The 24,142-nt window shown below is 42.9% G+C and overlaps 1 protein-coding gene across 2 annotated transcripts in view; it reads right to left on the bottom strand.

The window, feature by feature from the left end:
• LOC144688712 (uncharacterized) overlaps positions 1–24,142 on the bottom strand; it is a 97,431-nt gene that overhangs the window by 15,432 nt on the left and 57,857 nt on the right. Inside the window, exons 10-15 of one of the 2 annotated variants that reach the window (XM_078555586.1) lie at positions 22,639–22,696; positions 22,272–22,527; positions 9,055–9,197; positions 6,128–6,266; positions 4,704–4,804; positions 978–1,134 (exon numbers count right to left, since the gene is read on the bottom strand). In XM_078555586.1, the coding sequence (XP_078411712.1) occupies positions 978–1,134; positions 4,704–4,804; positions 6,128–6,266; positions 9,055–9,197; positions 22,272–22,527; positions 22,639–22,696 (854 nt within the window). Of the gene's footprint in view, positions 1–977; positions 1,135–4,703; positions 4,805–6,127; positions 6,267–9,054; positions 9,198–22,271; positions 22,697–24,142 lie in introns of both variants that reach the window. The other variant, XM_078555585.1, reaches the window with a different exon arrangement.

The following is a 24,142-nucleotide window of genomic DNA, read 5'->3' as shown; positions in this document are numbered from 1 at the left end:
ATAATATGGGCAAATGTGAAATTGTCCATTTTGGCAGGAAATATATTAAAGAAATATATTATCTAAATGGTGAGAGATTGCAGAGCTCTGATATTCAGAGGGATCTGGGTGTCCGAGTGCATGAATCACAAAAGGCTAGTATGCAGGTACAGCAAGTAATTCAGAAAGCGAATAAAATGTTATTATTTATTGTGATTACAAAAGTAGGGAGGTTATGCTTCAGTTGTACAGGACACTGGTGGGACCACATCTGGAGTACTGTGTACAGTATAGGGCTCCTTATTTAAGGAAGGATGTAAATGCATTAGAAGCAGTTCAGAGAAGGTTTATTAGACTAATACCAGGAATGGGCGGGTTGTCAGGAAAGGTTGAACAGGTTAGGCTTGTATCCACTGAGTTTAGAAGAGTAAGAGGTGACTTGATTGAAACCTTTAAGATCCTGAGAGGTGTTGACAGAGTGGATGTTTCATCTTGTTGGAGAATCGAGAGCTGGGGTCATGGTTTAAAAATAAGGGGTCACTCATTTAAGACAGAGATGAGGAGAATTTTTTTCTCTTAGAGGGTTGTGAGTCTTTGGAATTCTCTTCCTCAAAAGGCAGTGGAAGCAGAGTCTTTGAATATTTTTAAGGCAGAGCTAGATACATTCTTGATAAACAAGGGGGTGAAAGGTTATCGGGGTAGTAAGGAATGCAGAGTGGAGGTTACAATCAGATCAACCACAATCTTATAAATGGTGGAGCAGACCCGACGGGCCGAGTAGCCTACTCCTGCTCCTAATTTGTATGTTCTCCTGGACACACTCTTAGAACTCTCACCCCTCTCTCCCCTTTACATTACTGTCCAGGTCCATATTTGGATGATTAAAGCCCCCTAAAACAACCACAGCCTGAACACAGAAATTTAATTACCAAAAAAGGCAAAGTGACAAAAGCTCTCTGTTTACAAGTCATTATTACATTTTGCTTTGTTCTCCTTACCCCATCCAAGAACAGTCGTAACCTATCCTCTGTCTCTGGTTCCAGTATCTTTCTGTCGAGGCGTAACCTTTCGTACTTTACTTGGTCCAATTCCCTTCTTAATATTTCTCTACCTTCCCAATTTTGCCTTGTTTCTCGCTCCCATGCTCCATGTGCTCTAATGGGAAAAGAAAATAAATACTTGAAAGCTTCACATTGGGGTCACCAGACTCAAATCAACAGATATAAGGCCCAGTCAGCATTTGCTGGGAAAAGAACAGAGAATGGAAATATACTCTGAATGTTATGTTTCTTAATGGAATGGAAAAACAATCTCGATTATAAAGCAGGTGGAAAAGATGTAGTAAATGCCACATAGCAAATGGGATTCTGAATTTAATATGTAGGAACAATGAATATAAAGCGGGGCAATGATGAATCAGCATTATGCATCAATTAAGTGACTCTTATTACAGGAAGGAGATTGAGATATCAGAAAGATGCAGTGTAGATTCACTTAGATGGCAAACAGTTCCACCACTTCCTTTGACCCTACAACTTTGCTCTCTGCTGTCAAACTAGTCGCCAGTAGATGAATCAAAATTTCTTCTTAAATTATTAGGAAGACTAAAGCCACTATTTTCAGCCCCTGCCATAGCATACTTGATACTGACTCCATTGCTCTCTTGTTAGTTGCTAAGGCTGAACCAAACCATAGGAAACTTTGATATTTTGCTTGATCCTACAATTTACCATCAAGATTACTTAGTTCCAGCTCCACAATAATGTTCGCCCCAACCCCTCCTGTTGCTGAAACCCTGATCCATGTCTATGTAATCTCAGGCTCAATATCTCCAATGTTCTCCTTGCCAGCCTAGCATCCTTCAACGTCCAGAGACCGCCTGTGTCCAAACCTCAGCTATCTGTATCCTGGCCTGCACTAAGTCTTGCATGTTCATCACTCCTTTTCCTCAGTCTACCGCTACCACCTCACCAGTTCCAAAGTCAATTATTCCCTATCCCCAAAGTATTAAACTTAAAATCTCCATCTTCTAATTCTCCCAGCTTCATGGCACCTATGTTAGCAACCCTCTCCAGCCTTAAATTCCATCTTGCAACCTTCAGGTTTCCAACTGACCTTTTGTAAATCTCCTTCCCTCATTCATCTCAACATTGCTGAAGAGACTCCAGGAACTCCCTACCCTTACTCCCTAAGGTTTTGATAGCATCAATAGAGAGAGAATGTTTCCTCTTGCGGGTAAGACCATAAGTCAAGGCCATTAGTACAAGATCACCAAGAAAATGAACAGGGAATTCAGAAGAAATTTCTTTACCCGAAGAATGGTGAGAATATGGAACTTGCTACCACTGGGAGTGGTTGAAGTGAATAGTACAGATGCTTTTAAGGGGAAGCTAGACAAACATATGAGGGAGAAGAGAACAGAGGGTTAAAATGATAGCTTTAGATAAGGAAAGGTTAGAGGAGGCTCAAGTGGAGCACAAATGTTGGCATGAACTGTTGGGCCAAATAGCCATTTCTATGCCAGTAACACCCTTCCTCCTTTTTAACCTTCTAAAGCCCTTTTACTTAAAAGGGACCTTATAAAAATTAGTTGCTGTTGTATGAGAGGACATACTTATGAGACACAAAGAAAGAAGATATTCACTTGATAAGAGAAACTTAAAGGGGTGGGGGGATTGAACACAACTCGCAAAACTGTGAAAGAGTTTAAGATGGTAAATAATGAATGATTGCTTACACTGGTCACGTAATCAGTTGGAAGGCATTTTTAGCATTAGCACTACTTCAGTCACTACTGTCAGATATTGTCTTTTGAATGCCACATTGAAACAAATCTGTCCTCTCCCAATGATACAAGCGGTGTTCAACATGGAGGAGCACAGATTTATCCATTGAGGCAGGGAGGGAGGTAGGTGGTAATCAGCAGGAGGATTCTATATCCATGTTTGACTTGGTGCAATGTGACTTCATGGGATCTGGACTAGAAATTGAGGATTCCCAGGGCCCTTCCCTCCTAATTGTGTATCACTGTGCTGCCACCTTTGGTGGGTGTGTCCTGCTGGTAGGACAGGACATAACCAGGAATGGTGATGGGGAGAATCTGGGACATTGGTTGCAAGGTATGATTTGGTGAGTATGACTACTTCAGGCTTGACATGCCTGTGGGACAGTCCCCCAAATTTTGGGACTAGTCCCCAGATGCTCGTTGAGGTCTTTGCAGGGTTGACTGGGTGTGCCTTTGTCATATCCGATGCCTAGGTAGATGGCTTGGTGAACCATGTGGTTTCATTCTTACTTGACCTTTCTTAGCGGTTTTGATAAAACTGGTGGCTTTCTAAGCCATTTCAGTGGGTAGCTACGTTGCTGTGAATCTGGAGTCACACATAGGTCAGCCCAGGTAAGTATGGCAGATTTTGTTCCCTGAAGGACATGAGTGAACCAGATGGGCTTTTACATTTTTTTCATGGCCACCATTATTGAGACTGGCCTTTTCTTCCAGATTTATTAATTAGTTTATTTAATTAGTCCAGGCCTCTGGATTATTAGTCCAGTAGCATTACCACTATGTTACCATTCCCTCACTTCTCCTCCCACCTAGTGACAAAGGTTAATTAAGTGAAAGAAACATGACAGATTGAAACACAGCCAGAACAGTAGTTTTCTGAACTAAGACTAGCTAAGTAAATACTGAACAGGGATTGAATTTAGGGTCTTGTTGGTCATCCTCGGTCAGTACCGACTGAGCTATTAAGGGAGCTGCATATTGTAAAGACTTTGTCTTATGTCTTTTTACTTCTGTTGGACTGTGGATTAAAATTACAAATGGCTGCAGTTTGAAGGACATGTCTACTGGAACAGTGCGAAGGACATATACAAGTTGCTGTCCTAGAGCAGAGTGTGCCATGAAAGACAGGATGGTGCCGAGGAGGAGTCTGGTCTAATGGGGAACTGCTTACAAGTGTTTTAATTGGCTCCTGACCAGGTGACCAGGGTTTCAGAGAGAGCAGTGCAGCAGAATAGCTCCTAGCCTGAAAAGGGAAAAGACCTAAAACCTCTTTCTCCTTTGTGTGTCAGGTTCCAGTAATTCTATAATAATAGCTGGCTGGCTTTTTCTCCTCATATCTCTATAACCTGCTCTCTCTCTAAAAACCCCCGTCAAGAGGCAAAGGGGAAAATCACTGTTCGAGACATTGAAAGGCAAGTTCTCAACCAGTGAGCTAAAGGCTGAAAGTGCTGGAAGACCACCTCGTGTCAGCAACAAAGAACTGAAAGGAATTTGGAAGACATCGATCACAATCAACCCATCGAATCCTGTACTCCAGAATTGGTGCTATTGAACTGTTTTATCCCACCCTTAAAATCCATGTTTTTGTGTCTTGTATGTGTGTGTATAGGGATTTAAGAAGGGGTAGAGTTTAGTTATAGAGTTAGAAATTTAGCAGTTCATATTTCTTTCTTTTGCCACTGGTTAAGGACAATTTGTTCAATAAACAGTTATGTACTTAAGTTTACAAACCTGGTGCTCGTATTCTGTTAACCTAAATTAAACAATTAGGTAGGTTGATCAAACTTTTTCACATTTGTCTCGGCTCGGGGAGCAGTGGGCCTTGATATTGCAGCGCACTGTCCCCAGTGAGTCGTGACAATATTTATAAATTCTCACCAATTAGACACCTTCTTTCTGCATTACTTGAGAACTGGAAGAAAAACAAAGTTTGCTTTACCCAACGTCAGCAAACGGTTGTTTTACAGCTTCTTCAAAGCACATCTTCCCGAGTAGCTCTTCCTTCTCTCGGTAAGTTCGCTCCTGTGCTTGCATTGTTTCCTATATAAAAGGAACACATTCTGAAAGTATCGCCTTTACCCAACTCTGAGGCAGGCTTGTAGTTTTTAAACTTAGATTATAGCTCAACCCTTTACTAATGTAAGGATCACTGCTGACTCACAATACTTTTCTACTTGCCCAAACCATATTTGGACCCATAAGCAGCATTAATTAAATACTTGCATAGGGGTAACCTCTGAATACTAATATTGTAGTGGGAGCAACTTCAAATAATTCAGCACTCGCTGGACTTGTCTTTATTATCTCTCCCATGCTAGAGTAGACATCCAAAGGCACGTGCCACCTTCCAGTACATTGCTCAAGTGACTGCTCTTCACACACAAACCTAGCTAGCAAGCTTGAGGAATGTATCACAGCCGAGTCTGACCAGTCCTCACCAACATTCACACCTACAGTTATCAATAACATGCTCTGTTTTTCCTCCTTACCAGAGGGTAGGAGGTTGTTTCTGTTTTTGTACCTTCACACTCTTCCCTTACAGTTTAGTGTAAAGTATGGCTGATTTCCTTCACTGGCTGATTAGCAATCTGTGACAGAAATGCTTCTTCCATGCTGGAACCACCTTTATGCCAGGCAATAGAGTGGGATTGTTTTATGGGCCTGATTCGGATTGTTACTCAAGAATTGAGAGCCAGATCTCCATTCGCCAGGACTATCTGGATTACCATTTGAACCCTGTGCCTTCTGACTCAATTGTATCACTGAGATAGACAGATTTTTAATCAGTAAGGGGATCAAGGGTTATGGGGAAAAGGCAGGAAAGTGGAGTTGAGGATTATCAAATCAGTCATGATCTCATTGAATGGTGGAGCAGACTCGATGGACCGAATGGCCTACTTCTGCTCATGTGTCTTACGGTCTAAAGATTGAATTTAGTTAATTTGATGCACCGGGAAATTCATCTCTTGACTGAAAGAAAGCAAGAAATTCTAGATTTTCAACCAAGCAGAAGAAAAATTAATGGTGCGTGACCTGATTGCACTCCGACAGTGGTAAACTAAACTTTGAGAGAGTTCGTGCTAGTTCCAGAAAGCACTAAAAACAAAGGTAACCCAAAATTAAGGTTAGTTAATTATCCAACCTCTCAGCCAATTACGATATACATATTAAAAGTGGAACTGGGAGAGCACAACACGTTTGACACCAACATCTTCTCAGTGACCATAGTAGTCTGTTCATGTGCAGAAATTAAGACCTGCACGAAAGGAGCTGAAAGGTCAACAGACCCAGAAAAGACAAATTAACAACAGAATTACAGTGATAAGGCATTTTCAGATTTCCACCTGTATTCCTTCTCCTTACCTCCTCTAATAATAACCTTTGCCTTTTCAGAACTGATTCATCCAATCTCCCTCTTTCGAGACACATCCTCTCAAGCTGCAATCGCTCCAGGTCCCTTTCCAGTAACTCTCTGGCTTCCTCTTCCCATATCTCACGCTCTCTAGTGGAAAACAGAAATTCAACACTTCAGGATCAGATACCTAGAAGCAATGTTTCCACAAACACAAGTCATATTCAACCTTTTTGTGTGAATTAAAAATGAATAATAAAAGGATCAACATAACCCTAAAAATAAGACACTTAAAATAGCTCAAGGCTAGTGATTTATAATCTTCATGAGAAAATTGGAGGCAATACAGAATTTGAACTCAAAATATTAGTAAAAATGGCTCTGGTGATGTAATTTACATTATTCTGGGTGGTGGGAGGAACAGCGGAAGAAGTACTTTCACTTTAAAGAACATTGTTTTCTCTCTGTCACACAAGGCTGGGAAATTTTTGATATCTGGCCTGTGCAGAGTGAACAATCTCAGGCAGGTGAATTGAAGAGAGAGAAATCAGGCACAATAACTTGGCTGATCACCATCCAGCAATCCCTGCTACGAATAGGGCAAGGGCAGGTAAGGCATGACGTTAGATGTTATATACCCTGTGGTAGAGTAGGACACCAATGTTCAATGATGAAGATCAAAGCCTGGTAACCACTTTGGCAAGGTAACAGGCTCCCCATGATTTATAACAAGAAACCAAAACAATTAGCAGATGTCAGGAAAGGAGATAAGCAGCAAAATGAAATCTTCAGCTTGGGATTTATTTGTTCATGGCATACGGGCATCACTGGCTAGGCTAGCATTTATTGCCCATCCCTAATTACCCTTGTTTAGAGGGCATTTAAGAGTCAACCACATTGCTGTGGGTCTGGAGTCACATGTAGGCCAGACCAGGTAAGGGCAGCATTTCCTTCCCTAATGGATGGGGCTTTTATGACAATCAACAATGGTTTCATGGTCATAATCCAAATTTTTATTGATTCAAATTTCACCATCTGCCATGGTGGGATTCAAACCCGGCATTGCCCTGGGTCTCTGGAATACTAGTCCAGTGACAATAGCACTATGCCACTGCCTCCCCATTCCACCATAAGGTCGGAAGCAGGGATGTTTGCTGATGATTGCACAATATTCAGCACCATTTGCAACTCCTCAGACACAAGCAGTCCAAATGCAGCAAGGCCTGGACAATATCCAGGCTTGGGCTGACAAGTGGCAAGTAACATTTGCACCACACAAGTGTCAGGCATTGACCAGCTCCAACAAGATAGAATCTAACCACTGTCGCTTGACATTCAATGGCATTACCATTGCTGAATCCCCCACTATCAACATCCTGGGGGTTACCATTGACCAGAAACTGAACTGGACTAGCCGTATAAATACTGTGGCTACCAGAGCAGGTCAGGGGCTTGGAATCCGGTGGCAAGTAACTCACCTCCTGACTCCCCAAAGCCTGTCCACCATCTACAAGGCATAAGTCAGGAGTGTGATGGAATACTCTCCGCTTGCCTGGATGATTGCAGCTCCAAAAACACTCAAGAAGCTCAACACCATCCAGGAGAAAACAGCCCCACTTTACTGGCACCCGTTCCACATACATTCATTCCCTCCACTGCCGATGAACAGTGGCAGCAGTGTGTATCATCTACAAGATGCACTGCCAAAATTCATCTCAGTACCTTCCAGGCCCATGACTGCTACCATCTAGAAGGACAAAGACAGCAGATACATGGGAACACCACCACCCGGAAGTTCCAAGTCATTCACCATCCTGACTTGGAAATATATTGCCGTTCCTTCACTGTCCCTGGGTCAAAATCCTGGAAAACCCTCCCTAACAGCACTATAGATTTACCTGCACCACATGGGCTGCAACGGTTCAAGGCGGGCAGCTCACCACCACCTTCTCAAGCGCAATTAGCGATGTGCAATAAATGCTGGCCTAGCCAGCAATGCCCACATCCTGTTAATTAATTAAAAAAATCTACTCCTGTCTCCAAGGTTAAAAAACCTAGATCAGCATGAGGAGGAGGAAAGAGCTTGCTTTACCCATCAACATTCCTGTCTTTCAGAGCAAGGTTCTCTTTAAAAAGTCAAATTTCAAAGGTTTAAAACCTCTCTCATCCTTGAAAAGCAACCACGGGCAGCAAAGACATTGTAAGACAACCAGAGGGTCCACAGGACACTCGGGCCAATGTATTAAACCACATCACATACTGAAGCTGATGAATGAGAGCTCATGATGTCGGCATTAAACAATATTGTTCCAAGGAGATTGACAATTACTTGAGACAGTGATGTCAGTAGATGTTCACTGGAGGGCAGGGGAGAAGCCTTGAATTTTCTTTGCATTAAAACTAGATACACAAGCAACATGAAAGTATTTTAATAAACTTGATTTTCATGCTTGATATTTATAACTTAATATTGTCATACGATTGTGATCAAATATCAGATCTGCAACCAATGAACCACCGCAACTTGCATCTTCTCTTAAGTTTTTTTATGATGGAGACAGTACTTTTTCCCTCCTACCTCCAGTGTCAGTTTCATCTAAGGAATCTGGCACAACTCTAACAGATATGGTCGGTAGTCAGAATAAGTCGACTCCTGCTTAAGAAGTTTTGTTTAAATATTTCCCCGTGTAACCTGAACAACAAAGGAATAAAATGAGCAATCCCCTTGATTTTAAGTATCCATGGTAGATATTACGTGCAACAAAAATAATACAATAGAAACATTCAGTGTCAGTATCTGTCTGACTTGCTCAAGTGTTTCAGATTTCCAACATAGTCAGTATTTTGTTCTCTGTAGAAATTATATGTCTTCAATCTATGGTACAAAACTGCACTGTCGTTATAAGTCTCAAATGCAACCTGGATTCAGTGCACTAACCTGCGTCTTTCAACAGCCCATAACGCTTCCTTGGGATCCAACTGCCATGGTTGCTCTTTCAGCTCGTGAGTTTTCTCTGTGGATACATCTCTTGACCTATTTTTGCTGGGAGGTCTTCTGTGTTGACTCCTGGATCTTGAAGTCTGCTTTTCCACAGCAAGAAAATAATGGAACATTGGTAGTTTTAGGACCCTGCAGACTGAATAGAGCATCACGCGCATTGTTTGTTCCCAACTAGTTGCCTAACAAAACTGTAAAGACACGGAAGGTGGGCAGGCCATTCATTCTGCGTATGATGATCGATCTTCCCCACCCTCCCACCTCAAGCTGCTCAGCTAAAATTCTAAACAAAAGCATACAATAAGGGATCACAGGAACATAGACTATAAAGAAAGGCAGAGGAAAGCGAATCAAGGCATGGAATATCAGAAAAACTGCAAACTTACAAAAGGAGACGACATTACAGAAGTACCACTGGGTATGACACCATCCTTATTAATTCACCTAAAGTAACTACTATGAACAAAAGGCTAACTCTTCCATAGCAGCTTTTATCATCTCATCATGCCCTAAAGCACTTTACAACCAATTAAGTACTTTTGAAGTGCAGTCATATTGTAATGTAGAAAATGCAGTAGTTAATTTGTGTACTGAAGGTCCCACAAGCAGCAATGTAGTAATGGCTAGATCAACCATTTGTAATGATGCTGACTTACAAATTGGGAAGAACACTCTTGTTCTATTGTAAATTCACTCTTGACCAGCATTTACTGCCCATCTCTAATTGCCCTTCAGATGATAGTGGTGAGCTGCCTTCTTGAACCGCTGCAGTCCATGTGGTGTAGCTACACCCACAGTACTGTTAAGGAAGTGATTTTGACTCAACGATAGTGAAGGAACAGCGATATAGTTCCAGGTCAGGATGGTGTATGGCTGGAGGGGAACTTTCAGGTGCTGGTGTTCCCATGCATCTACTGCTGTTGTCCTTCTAGGTGGTAGAGGTTGTGGGCTTGGAAGATGTTGTTGAAGGTGCATTGGTGAGTTGCTGCAGTGCATCTTATAGATGGTACACGCTGCTGCCACTGTGCATCAGTGGTGGAGAGTGTGAGTGTTTAAGGTGGTGGTTGCATTGCCAATCAAGAGGACTGCTTTGCTTTGGATGTATCGAGCTTCCTAATTGTTATTGGGGCTGCACTCATCCAGCCATTACACTCCTGACTTATGCCTTGTAGATAGTGGACAGGCTTTGGGAAATCAAAAGGTGAGTCAGTCACTATAGCATTGCTAGCCTCTATCATGCTCATGTAGCCACAGTAGTTTTGTGGTTGGTTCAGTTAAATTTCTGGTCAATGGTAACCCCCCAGGGCATTGATGGTAGGGAATTCAGTGATGTTAATGCGTTAAATGTCAAGGGGATTCTTTTTTGTTAGAGATGATCATTGCTCAATACTTGCGTGGCACAAAATAATGCCACAAGATCTCTTGTGGGCACTTGAGAGGGGAAATGGACATGGGTTTAATGTCTTAGGCGAAAACAGCACATCCAAAAGTGCAGTACTCCCTAAGTACTGTGCTGAAACGTCAGCCTAAATCCCGTACTCAATTTCTTGGAGCAGGACTTGAACCTATGACCTTCCAACTCAGAGCTGCTATCCACTGAGCCATAGCTGACAACCGAGATAGCTGGCTTCAAATTAAGGGCATTCCCAAAGTATTGTGGCACTTCACAGCTACACTTGAACTTAGTGCAGCATCTCCAATAGAGTAGTAAGGACATATTGGGAGCAGAGACTGAACAAGTCATCACAACCCATGCTCATTCATCACAGAGTATGCCCAGGCTAATTAGCATAATTAAGATAACATCTTAGACATCATGGAGGCAGTGGTTTTAAAGCTGGGAATTGGCGTATTGTTGGAGCTGCACTGTGCCATGCAAGTGGGGAGTAAACCAAACTCCTGATGTGCCTTGTAGATGGTGGAGAGGCTTTGGAGTCAGGAGGTGACCCTGAAAATACCCAGCATTGACCTGCTCCAGTAGCCAAAATTTTTATGAAGATGGTCCAGGTAAGTGAGCAATGCCTCAGCCAGAGTCAACTTGCCAACCAACTAGGGAACAGACTATTCTACATTTGGTATTGTGCAATGAGAAGGGGTTAATTAATAATCTTGTTGTGCGGGATCCTTTAGGGAACAGTCACCATAACATGATAGAAATCTTCATTGGGATGGAAAGTAAAGTAGTCCAATCCGAAACTATGGTGCTAAATCTAAACAAAGGAAACTTGATGAGCCGAAGGGCCTTTTTCTGTGCTGCAGACCTCTATGACTCTATGAAAGCATCAAACTTAAGGAAAAAGCATTTAACTGAGCAAAGATCAGTAGCAGATCAGATGATTGGTCAGAAAATAAAGAATGGCAGAGAATGACTAAAAGGTTTATTATAAGTAAGAAATTTGGATTATGAGAGGAAGCTAGCTAGAAGCATAAAAGCAGACAGCAAGAGTATTGAGGGTATTGAGCAACAGTTATTTAAACAGAAAAAGAATAGGTAAAGTGAGTGTTGGTCCTCCAGAGATTGACAATGGGGAGTTAATAAGGAAATGGTGGATGAAATTAACAAATATTTTGCTTCTGTCTTCACTATAGAGAATACAATAAACATTCCAGTAACAGCTGTAATCAGGAGGCGGAAGGAAGAAGGAAACTTGGTGAAATTACAATCACTAGGGAAGCAGTACTGAGCAAACTGATGGAGCTGTGGGCTGACAAGTTTCCGGGTCCTGATGGGTCTTAAAAGAGGTGGCTCATGAGGTAGTAGTTGAGTTGGTATTAATTTTCCAAAATTCCCTAGATTCTGGAAAGTAGCAAATCAGGCTGGAAAGTAGCAAATATAACCCCTCTATTCAAGAAGGGAGGGAGGCAGAAAACAGGCCAATTAGGTTGATGTCTGTCGTGGGGAAAGTGTTAGAACTGATCATTGAGGTGGTATTAGCTGGTCACAGAGAAACTCAAGGTAATCGGGAAGAGTCAGCATGGTTTTATTGAAAGGGAAATCATGTTTAACCAATTTATTATAGTTCTTTGAAGGAGTAACATGCGCTGTGGATAAAGGGGGGCCTGTAGACGTGCTGTACTCGGATTTCCAGAAAGTGTTTGATAAGGCTGATCAAAGGTTAATGCAGAAAGTAAAAGCTCATGGTGCAGGGGGTAATATATTAGCATGGATAGAAGATTGGCTCATTGGCAAAAACAGAGTATGCATAACTGGGTCTTTTCTGATTGGCAAGATGTGGCGAGTGGAGTCCCGCAGGGGTTTGTGCTGGGGCTGAGTCCTCAACTTTTTACAATTTATATCAATGACCTAGCTGAGGGGAGTGAAGGCATGATAGCTAAATTTATGATAGCTAAAAATGATAGATAAGACAAAGATAGGTAGGAAAGTATGTTGTGAAGAGGGCATAAGGAGGTTGCAGATGGAAATAGGTTGAATGAGTGGGCAAAAATATGGCAGGTGCAGTATAATGTGGGAAAATGTGAAGTTGTTCACTTTGGCAGGAAGAACAAAAAAGCAGAGTAATACTTAAACAGAGAACGACTGCAGAATTCCGAGGGATCTAGGTGTTCTTGTGCGTGAGTCACAAAAAGTTAGTATGCAGGTACAGCATGTAATAGAAACATAGAAAATAGGGGCAGGAGTAGGCCATTCGGCCCTTTGAGCCTGCTCCGCTATTCATTATGATCATGGCTGATCATTCAACTCAATAGCCTGCTCCCGCTTTCTCCCCATATCCTTTGATTCCTTCCGCCCCAAGAGCTATATCTAACTCCTTCTTGAAACCACACAATGTTTTGTCCTGAACTACTTTCTGTGGTAGCGAATTCCACAGGCTCACCACTCTCTGGGTGAAGAAATTTCTCCTCATCTCAGTCCTAAATGGTCTACACCGTATCCTCAGACTGTGACCCCTGGCTCTGGACTCCCCCACCATCGGGAACATCCTTCCTGCATCTACCCTGTTTAGCCCTGTTAGAATTTTATAGGTTTCTATGAGATCCCCCTCTCATTCTTCACTGAACTCCAGCGAATATAATCCTAACCGACTCAATCTCTTTTCAGATGTCAGTCCCGCCATCCCAGGAATCAGTCTGGTAAACCTTTGCTGCACTCCCTCTATAGCAAGAACATCCTTCCTCAGATAAGGCTAATCAAGAAGGCTAATGGAATGCTATCCTTTATTATGAGAGGAATTGAACATAAAAGTGAGGGCACTATGCTTCAGTCACACAGGGCACTGATGAGGCTGCACCTTGAATACTGCGTGCAGTTTTTATCTCCTTATTTAAGGATGGATGTTAATGTGTTGGAGGTGGTTCAGAGGAGGTTTACTAGTTTGACACCTGGAATGAGCAACTTGTCTCATGAGGAAAGGTTAGGCAGACTGGGCTTGTTTCCACTAGAGTTTAGAAGAGTGATGGGTGACTTGGTTGAAGAATATAAGATCTTGAATGGTACTGACAAGGTAGGTGTAGAAAGGAAGTTTCCTCTACTGGGTAAGTCCAGAACTGGGGGCACTGATTTAAAATTAGGGGTTGCCCTTTTAGGACAGAGATGAGGAGAAATTTTTTCTCTGAGGGTTGTGCGACTTTGGACTGTGCCTCCAAAGGTGGTGGAGGCAGGGTCACTGAATTTTTTTTAAGGCGGAGGTAGATTGATCCCCTTGCCTAACAACATAAAGTTATGGGGGGGGTAGATGGGAATTCAAAGCACAAACAGATCAGCCATGATCTTAATGAACGGCGGAGCAGGCTTGAGGGGGCAAATGGCCTTCTTCTACTCCTATTTCATGTTTGTAAAAGCTTCTATAAGCACGTAAAAAGAAAAAGATTAATGAAGACAAATGTAGGTCCTTTACAGTTCGAAATGGGAGAATTTATAATGGAGAACAAGGAAACGGCAAAGCAATTAAACAACTACTTTAGTTCTTTCTTCATGGACGAAGACACAAATAACTTACATAAGAACATAAGAACTAGGAGGAGTAGGCAATTCAGCCCCTCGAGCCTGCCCTGCCCATTCAATACGATCATGGCTGATCTCATTTTGGTCTCAACTCCAATTTCCCGCCCTCTCCCCATAACCTTTCAACCTGTTACTAATTAAAAATCTGTCTATCTCCTCAAATTTATTCAGTGTCACGGCATCCACTGCACTCTGAGGTAGTGAATTCCACAGATTCAAGACCCTTTGAGAAAAGTAATTCCTCCTCATCTCTGATTTAAATCTACCACCCTTTAGCCTAAAACTATGGCCTCTCGTTCTAGAATGCCTCACAAGGGGAAACATCCACTCTACGTCTACTTTGTCTATACCCTTTAGCATCTTATATACCTCAATTAGATCTCTTCTCATCCTTCTAAACTCTAGCGCGTATAGGCCTAAGCTGCTCAATCTCTCCTCATAAGACAAGCCCCGCATCTCTGGAATCAATCTAATAAACCTCCTCCAATGCAACTACATCCTTCCTCAAGTAAGGGGACCGAAACTGTGCACAATACTTCAGGTGCGGTCTCACCAATGCCTTGTACAGTTGCAACAACACTTCCCTATTTTTATACTCTATTCCTTTAGCAATAAATGCCAAAATTCCATTTACTTCCCTTATTACCTGCAAACTAGCTTTCAGCGATTCATGCACGAGGACACCCAGATCCCTCTGCACTGAAGCATTCTGAAGTTTCTCTCCATTTAAATAATAAGTCGCCTTTTTATTCTTCCGACCAAAATGGATAACCTCACACTTATCCATGTTAAACTCCATCTGCCAAAATTTTGGCCCATTCACCTAACCTGTCCAAATCCATTTGTAAATTTCTTATTTCTTCATTGCAACTTACTTTCCTGCCCTTTTTGGTGTCATCTGCAAATTTAGCTATAGTACCTTCTATCCCTGAATCCAAGTCATTGATATAGATTGTAAATAGTTGGGGCTCATTTGTTATAGCCTGCCACCCAGAAAAAGACCCATTTATCCCGACTCTCTGCTTTCTGTTGGTTAGCCAATCCTCTATCCAAGCTAATATATTACCCCTAAATCCATGTGATCTTATCTTGTATGTTAATCTTTTGTGCAGCAACTTAACAAAGGCCTTCTGGAAGTCCAGATATATGACATCTACAGGATCCCCATTATCCACTTTGTTTGTCACATCTTCAAAGAACTCTAGCAAATTAGTCAAACACGATTTACTCTAAATAAAACCATGCTGACTCTGATGGATTGCATTTTAACTTTCCAAATGCCAATTACTACTTCCTTAATAATGGATTCCAACAACTTCCCAACGACAGACGTTAAACTAACTGGTCTATAGTCTTCCCAGAAATGCTAGGGAGCGAAGGGTCTAGTGAGGAGGAATTGAAGGAAATTAGTATTTGTAAAAGAAATAGCGCTGGAGAACTTAATGGGACTGAAGGCTGATAAATCCCTAGGGCCTGATAATCTACACCCCAGGGTACTAAAGGAGGTAGCCATGGAAATAGCGGATGTGTTGGTTGTCATCTTCCAAAATTCTGTAGATTCTGGTGTAGTCCTGGCAGATTGGAGGGTGGCAAATGTAACCTCACTATTTAAAAAAGGAGGGGAGAGAGAAAATAGGGAATTACAGACCGGTTAGCCTAAGATCAGCAGTAGGGGAAATGCCAGAGTCTATTATAAACAATGTGATAACAGGGCACTTAGAAAATATCAACGGGATTAAACAAAGTAAATATGAATTTAGGAAACGGAAATTATGATTGACAAACCTACTGGAATGTTTTGAGGACGTAACTAGTAGAATAGATAAGGGAGAGTAACTAGTAGAATAGATAAGGGAGAACCAGTGGATGAAATTTGGATTTTCAGAAAGCTTTTGATAAAGTCCCACATAAGAGGTTCGTGTACAAAATTAAAGCACATAGAATTGAGGATAATATATTGACAAGATTGAGAATTGGTTAGTAGACAGGAAACAGGGAGTAGGAATAAATGGGTCTTTTTCAGAGTGACAGGCGGTGACTAGAGGGGTACTGCAGGGATCAGTGCTTGGGCTATTCACAATATATATCAATGATCTGGATGAGGGAACCAAATGTAATATTTCCAAGTTTGATGACGACATAAAACTAGGTGGAAATGTAAGTGGTGAGGAGGATGTAAAGAGGTTTCAAGGCAATTTAGATAAGTTGAGTGAGTGTGCAATACATGGCAGATGCAGTATAACGTGTATAAGTGCGAAGTTATTCACTTCGGTTTTGTACTCTATGCATCTGCTTATAAAGCCCAGGACCTGGTATGCCTTTTAACCACTTTCATGCCTTCCCATCTTCAACGATTTATGCACATAAACCCTCAGGTCTCTCTGTTCCAGTACCCCCTTTAGAACCGTGCCCTTCATTTTAGGCTGACTTTCCTGCCAAACCATATTACTTCACACTTCTTTGTATTAAATTTCATTTGTCACATATCCACTCATTCCTTCAGCCTGCCTGGATCCTATTGCAGCCTCTCACTATCTTCTTACAGTTCACAATATTTCCAAGTTTTGTGTCACATGCAAACTTTGAAATTGTGCCCTGCACACCATAGTCTAGGCCATTAATACATATCAAGAAAATCAGTGGGGAGTCATAAGGACTCAAGGCGTTGACTCTGTTTTTGAGTTTTTCGAGGATTTTATGTTTTTGTTTCAGCTTTCCAGCATCCACAGTATTTTGCTTTTATATTATTGACCAAGTGCCAAACCTGGGGAACTGCACGTAAACTTCCCTTCACTCCTAAAAACAATCGTTCAGCACTACCCTCTGCTTTCTTCCGCAGTTCTACACCCAAGCTTTTGGTCAGCTGCCCTAACATCTTTGTTTATTCTTTTCACAGGGCACGATATTCGATGGCTAGGCCAGCATTTTTATTAACCATCCCTAATTGCCCTTGAGAAGGTGGTGGTGAGCCACCTTCTTGGATCATTGCAGTCCATGTGTTGTAGGTACACCCACAGTGCTTTTAGGGTGGGAATTCCAGGATTTTGATCCAGGGACAGTGAAGGAACGACGCTTTATTTCCACATCAGGGTGAAGTGTGGCTTAGAGTGGAACTTGCAGGTGGTGGTGTTCTCATGCATCTGCTGCCCTTGATGATAGAGGTCACGGGTTTGGAAGGTACCGTCTAAGGAGTCTTGGTGAGTTGCTGCAGTGCATCTTGTAGATGGTACACGCTGTTGCTGCTGTGCGCTGGTGGTGGAGAGAGTGAATGGTTAAGGTGGAGGATGGGGTACCAATGAATTGAGCTGCTTTGTCCTGGATGGTGTCAAGCTTAAGTGTTGTTGGAGTTGCACTCCTCCAGGCAAGTGGAGAGCATTCCATTACACTCCTGACTTGGGCCTTGTGGAGAGGCTTTGGGGAGCCAGGGGCTGAGTTACTTGCCACAGGATTCCTAGCCACTGACCTGCTCTTGTAGCCACAGAATTTATGTGGCTAGTCCAGTTCAGTTTCTGGTCAATGGTAACCCCCAGGATGTTGGTAATGGGGAATTCAGTGATGGTAATACTAATGAATGTCAAGGGGAGATGATTGGATTCTTTCTTCCTTGAGATGATCATTGTCTGGCACTTGTGTGGCACGAATGTTACTTGCCACTTATCAGCCCGAGCCTGAATGTTGTCCAGGTCTTGCTGCATTTCGGCATGGATTGCTTCAGTATATGAAGAGCTGTGAATGATGCTGAACATCATTAGCAAACACTTCATCCCCACTTCTGACTTTATGGTGGTGTGAAGGTCATTGATGAAGCAGCTGAAGATGGCTAGACCTAGAACACTACCCTGAGGAACTCCTGCACTGATGTCCTGGGACTGAGATGATTGACTTCCAACAGCCACAACCATCTTCCTTTGTGCTAGGTAGGACTCCAACCAGAGGAGAGTTTGCTCCCTGATTCCCATTGACTCCAGTTTAGCTAGGGCTCCCTGATGTCAGACTTGGTCAAATGCTGCCTTGGTGTCAAGGGCAATCACTACCTTGAGTTCAGCTCTTTTGTCCATGTTTGGACTGAGGTTACATTGAGGTCAGGAGCTAAGTGACCCTGGTGGAACCCAAACTGAGCATCAACGAGTAGGTTATTGCTGAGTAACTGCCACTCAATAGAACGGTTGATGACCCCTTCCATTACTTTGCTGGTGATCGAGAGTGGACTGATGGGGCGGTAATTGGCCGGGTTTGACTGGTTCTGCTTTTTGGGGACAGGACATACTCGGGCAGGTTTCCACATTGCTGGGTAGATGCCAGTGTTGTAGCTGTACTGGAACAGCTTTGGCTAGGGGCATGGCAAGTTCTGGAGCACAAGTCTTTAGTACTATTGCCAGAATATTGTCAGGTTTTCTTGATATCACTTGGCAGACGTGGCAGGACTGCAGAGCTTAGATCTGATCCGTTGGTTGTGGGATCACTTGGCTCTGTCTATTGCATGCTGCTTCTGTTGTAGCTTCACCATGTTGACACCTCATTTTTAAGTATGCCTGTTGCTGCTCCTGGCATGCCCTCATGCACTGTTCACTAAACCAGGATTGATCCCCTGGTTTGATGGTAATGGTAGAGTGGGAGATATGCTGGCCTATGGGATTACAGATTATGAATGAATATAATTCTGCTGCTGCTGCTGATGGCCCAGAGTGCCTCATAGATGCCCCAGAGTGCCTCATGGATGCCCATTTTTGAGTTGCTAGATCTATTTGAAACTTATCCCATTTAGCATGGCAATGATGCCACACAACATGATGGAGGATATCCTCAATGTGAACACTGGACTTCGTCTCGCAAGGACTATGTGGTAGTAACTCCTACCAATACTATCATGGGCAGCTGCATGTAGGTTTTCCCTCTTGCTGATACCCTCACGACCTGCCACAGACCCAGTCTAGCAGCCATGCCTTTTAGGATGCGGCCAGCTCGGTCAGTAGCAGTGCTACTGAGCCATTCCTGGCAAAGAACATTGAAGTCCCCCATCCAGAATATATTCTGTGCCCGAGCCACCCTCAGTGCTTCCTCCAAGTAGTGCTCAACACGGAGGAATACTGATTCATCAGCTGAGATGGGGTGGTAGGTGATAATCAGCAGGAGGTTTCTTTGCCCATGTTTGACCTGATGCATGAGACTTCATGGGGTCCAGAGTCGATGTTGAGAACTCCCAGGGCAACTCCCTCCTGACTGTATACCACTATGCCGCCACCTCTGGTGGGTCTGTCCTGTCGGTGGAACAGGACATGATGATCTGGCTGATTTCAGTCCTTTTTGTAGGCTTTGTAGCAGTTCATACAACTGAGTGGCTTGCTAGGCCATTTCTGAGAGCATTTAAGAGTCAACCTCATTGTTGTGGGTCTGGGTTCACATGTAGGCCAGACTAGATAAGGACAGCAGAGGACATTAGTGAACCAGATGGGTTTTCATGACAATCAACAATGGTTTCACTACTATAGAGACTAGCATTTTAATTCCAGATTTATTAAATGAATTTAAATTCCATCAGCTGCCATGGTGGGATTTGAACCGTGTCCCCAGGGCATTAGCCTGGGCCTCTGAATTCCTAGTCCTGTGACATTACCACTATGCCACCAAGTAACATTCACACAACACAAGTACCAGGCAATGACCATGTCCAACAGGAGATAATTTAACCATCGTCGCTTGACAGTCAATGGCATTACCATCACTGAATCCCGCACTATTAATATCCTGGGGGTTAACCTTGATCAGAAACTGAACTGGACTAGCCATATAAATACTGTGGCTACAAGAGCAGGTCAGAGGCTAGGAATCCTGTGGCGAGTAACTCACCTCGTGTCTCCCCAAAGCTTGTCCACCATCTACAAGGCACAAGTCAGGAGTGTGATGGAATACGCTCCGTTTGCTTGGATGAGTGCAACTCCAACAACACTCAAAAAGCTTGACACTATCCAGGACAAAGCAGCCCACTTGATTGGCACCCTTCCACAAACATTCATTCCCTCCACCACCACCGATGCACAGTGGCAGCAGTGTGTACCATCTACACTGCAGGAACTCACCAAGGCTCCTTCGACAGCACATTCCAAAACCACGACTGCTACCATGTAGAAGGACAATGGCAGCAATGCATGGGAACACCACCATTTGCAAATTCCCCTCCAAGCCACACACCATCCTGATTTAGAAATATATGACCGTTCCTTCACTGTTGCTGGGTCAAAATCCTTGAATTCCTTCCCTAACAGCACTGTGGGTGTACCTACACCACATGGACTGTAGCAGCTCAGTAAGGTAGCTCACCACCTCCTTCTCAATGGCAATTAGCGATGGGCAATAAATGCTGGCCTAGCCAGCGATGCCCACATCCCATGAGTGAATAAAAAAGGGCACAGGATTTCAGCGTGTGTCTATGCTGCAATGAAGTCTCAAGCGCAGTGGTCCTGGTGGAAACAGAACTGAGCATTGAGAAGAGGGCTATTGGTGAAAGAATGTCATCTGATATCACGGTCAGCAAATTCTTCCATCACTTAATGGTTAAGAGTACACTGAAGGGAAGTAATTAAGATGGGTAGATTTGTCTTTCTTTTTGATGACAAGGACATAGCCAGATAATTTCTACATTGTGGGGTAGATATCAGTAATGTAGCTATACTGGAATGATTTGGCTAGAGAAATAGCTCGTTCTGCAGCACACCTGCAACGTTGTTGAGACCTATAGCCTTTGCAGTGTCCAGGAAAATCAGGCAAATATTGTGATGTTCCCTCCATAGTTGAATACCCAGTGAACATTCATTGTCTAGGTTCAAAAGTGAACATTCAGGGAGATTCCCAAGTACTCAAGAACCTTTCACCATCTTCAATCACTGTCTAAGACAAGATAATGACGTCTTTCAGATATGAGGTTAAAAAATGAGGTTGTCTGTCCTCTCAGGTGGACTTAAAAGATCCCATGGCATATCATCAAAGAGGATGGGATGTCTACCTGGTGCCCTAGTCAATATTAATCCCTCAATCAACATAAAAAGCACGTTATCTGGTCATTATCCCATTACTGTTCATGGGAATTTGATATGCACAAATTAGCTATGTTTCCTGCATTACAATAGTGATTACACTACAAAAGAACTTCACTGGCTCTTTTGGGATGTTCAGTGGTCATGAAAGGCACCATATAAAAGCAAGCCTTTCTTTTTGTCTAAAACAATATTCCCCAACGCTAACTACCTATTCACAAGTGTGAAATTTACCAAACACCAAGCGCAGAAAAAGCAATTTCAAAATCAGGGGATCATGAGTCTTTTAGGGGGAAAATGGACCAAGGAATCAGGATCAGGATTTACAAAACTACATGAAAAAAAATGAGCTAACGCACTATACGGGGTGAGGAGGGAAGCAGCAACACTGTGAATCCACGGGCACAAGATGACAATTACCACGTGCTGAGCCTGTGAGTAGTTTCAGTCTGAGCAGCAGGGCATTTCAAGCAGTAAATCCAGGAAAAAAACAAGTTTATAAAGTATTTTTAAAGTGGATATTCTACAGCTTCACACCCCAGTTAAAAAAAGGACCAATTCATGAACTTAACTCCTAGTGGTTAACCAATGCAAATGTTCACAACTGTCTAAAAAACAGAGGAATTAAAATTCAGCAATCGTTTTTGTGGGGTTTACAGTAAACTGGTCCACTTTTCAAGTAGCTCTCAAAAGCCTTTAAAGGCAAGACTTTCCCCACATAGGAAAGAAAAAAAATCCCCATCTCTCTTTCAGGATCACCGCACATTCAACATTACTGATTCCATGAAATTGATTTCATTTTGGGATTGGGTTTAAAAACCTCATTCAAAAAAATAACCTGAATTGGATACCAAACAATGTTATACAGAAATGGGGTTACAGTAACAGATGACTGTAGCACAAACTCTACAGACAACTCACATCCCTTTTGTTTTGTTACAAGTTAATTATTTTGAACAGAAGCAATACACACATCAGAGCTTTTAGAAATTATTAAACCTCTTGGATTAGCTTAATGTGAGCATCCGTGCTTCAGTCTGCAAGAACTGCATTGACAATAGTATCATATGGATAAATTTCAGCCTGGTATTCCAACACATATCATAATCTCTAACTCTTTTGTGTTTAGTTGCAAGAATTACTCATGCTAACAATGAACCTACCCTCCTCCTTTCTTTACTTTTCCATCTCTCTGAACTGAGACTCCTTTCTCTACTCCTCCTCCTCCGCCTCTCCGAGCTCCGACTCCTCCTTCGCCTCTCCGAGCTCCGACTCCTCCTCCGCCACTCCGAGCTCCGACTCCTCCTCCGCCACTCCGAGCTCCGACTCCTCCTCTGCCACTCCGAGCTCCGACTCCTCCTCCGCCACTCTGAACTCCGACTCCTCCTCCGCCTCTCCGAGCTCCGACTCCTCCTCCGCCTCTCAGAGCTCCGACTCCTCCTCCGCCTCTCAGAGCTCCGACTCCTCTTCCGCCTCTCAGAGCTCCGACTCCTCCTCCTCCGTCTCTCTGGGCTCCGACTCCTCCTCCGCCTCTCTGGGCTCCGACTCCTCTCTCTCCCTGTCCTCTTCCTCTCTGAACTCTGGGTTCCTAAAGAGAGAGACAGAAAACAACACCTTTTAGACAACACTAAACCACTGTTGTGTTCTTTGATATGTATACATTGTGACAACACTTGTCCATTTCGCTTCAGCAAATAATGGCAACAGGCAGGGTTTTGTCAGTAACACAGAGCTCTGATTTAAAAAAAATCAAAAACTGGAAAGAATTGCAGTGGACCTGTAAATCAGGGATACTTGAGGGACTTGCAGATGTCATTTATTTGCAGATGTTCACTATTAAAATGGCCACTGCATGTACAGCAAATCAGATGAGCCAAATATTCTGGTTTGGCTGCATCTCCTGTGGTGTATCATGCTGAGTTCTGAACCCCTACCTGCAGGATGAGATTTCAGTTTGTTTACTGACTTTCATAGCTTATGCCATCCTGGGGTCCTCTTCCAACAAGGAAGGGGCACCCTGATCCTGGGAGCTGCCACTTCGGCAGTCTGCACATAGTGAGGTGGTTTGCTGTAGGGCCAGAGTGCCCAACCAAATTGATTGGGGTCAATTAATTTGTGGACCCCTGTCTGGGACTCCCTCCTTCTCTGTGCTGCTGATGGTAATGTTTGAAGTTCTTGGAGGGTGGGTAGGAATCTGTAAGCAGCTCATCAGTAACTGATATACTGGAGGAGTAGGACTGCCAACAGTATGGATTCACAATGTTCTGACCACGTAATACCTGCATGTTTATTGTCGTGTATTTTATTGCTGTCCACTTTTAACACTTTCTCATTTTTCCCCTCTCTTAATCCAATATTTCCTTTTCTTTATTTCTCTCTCTATCTAATTTGATATTGAATTCACTGTTCTAATTTACACTTAATCTCTCTTGAGCTGGTCAATTCACAATCCTTCAATCTGATTGGATCCCTGAAATCCTGTAGCCAGCATCTTGCCATTTTCCTTTCGCACTTCCAGCAAAACAGGGCAAAATACCATCGACATTAACTAGGCAATGGCAAGTTTAACAGTGGGTGCTGCTCTTTGGCTTGCCATTGCACTTTTGGTAGACTTTGCTTGAATGTAATAATAATTATTAATTAATTAATTCCACAATAACTTCCCCTTCACTGAATCAATTAGGGCCACAAAATCTTTTTTTTACATGAGTGCAGCTGACTAGACATACAGGAAGAACATGAACATAGATGTCTGGAAAAACTGCTGGGCTTCAATAGGGTATGACAAGTGAGAAGGGTGCTTTCCTGATTACTAATTGGAGTTTACACCCTGATCACAGATATCTGAGCTGAGATTTAGAATATAAGTAGGCCAAAAAAAGGGACCACTTGCTCTAACTCAAACCAGTACGACTCATAAGTTGGATTTATTTTTGGTGTATTTGGGCTCATCAGGTATATTCAATGCTTGGGAGAAGCACTTCCATGCCTAATGCCATGTGTACCCAAGCAAGGTATAAGGCCAGACAGAGAG

This window comes from Cetorhinus maximus, chromosome 13, assembly GCF_964194155.1.
Source record: "Cetorhinus maximus chromosome 13, sCetMax3.hap1.1, whole genome shotgun sequence".
Classification (NCBI taxonomy): Eukaryota; Metazoa; Chordata; class Chondrichthyes; order Lamniformes; family Cetorhinidae; genus Cetorhinus; species Cetorhinus maximus.
Note: the sequence above shows the minus strand (reverse complement) of the source record. Positions and strands in the feature narration are given on the sequence as shown.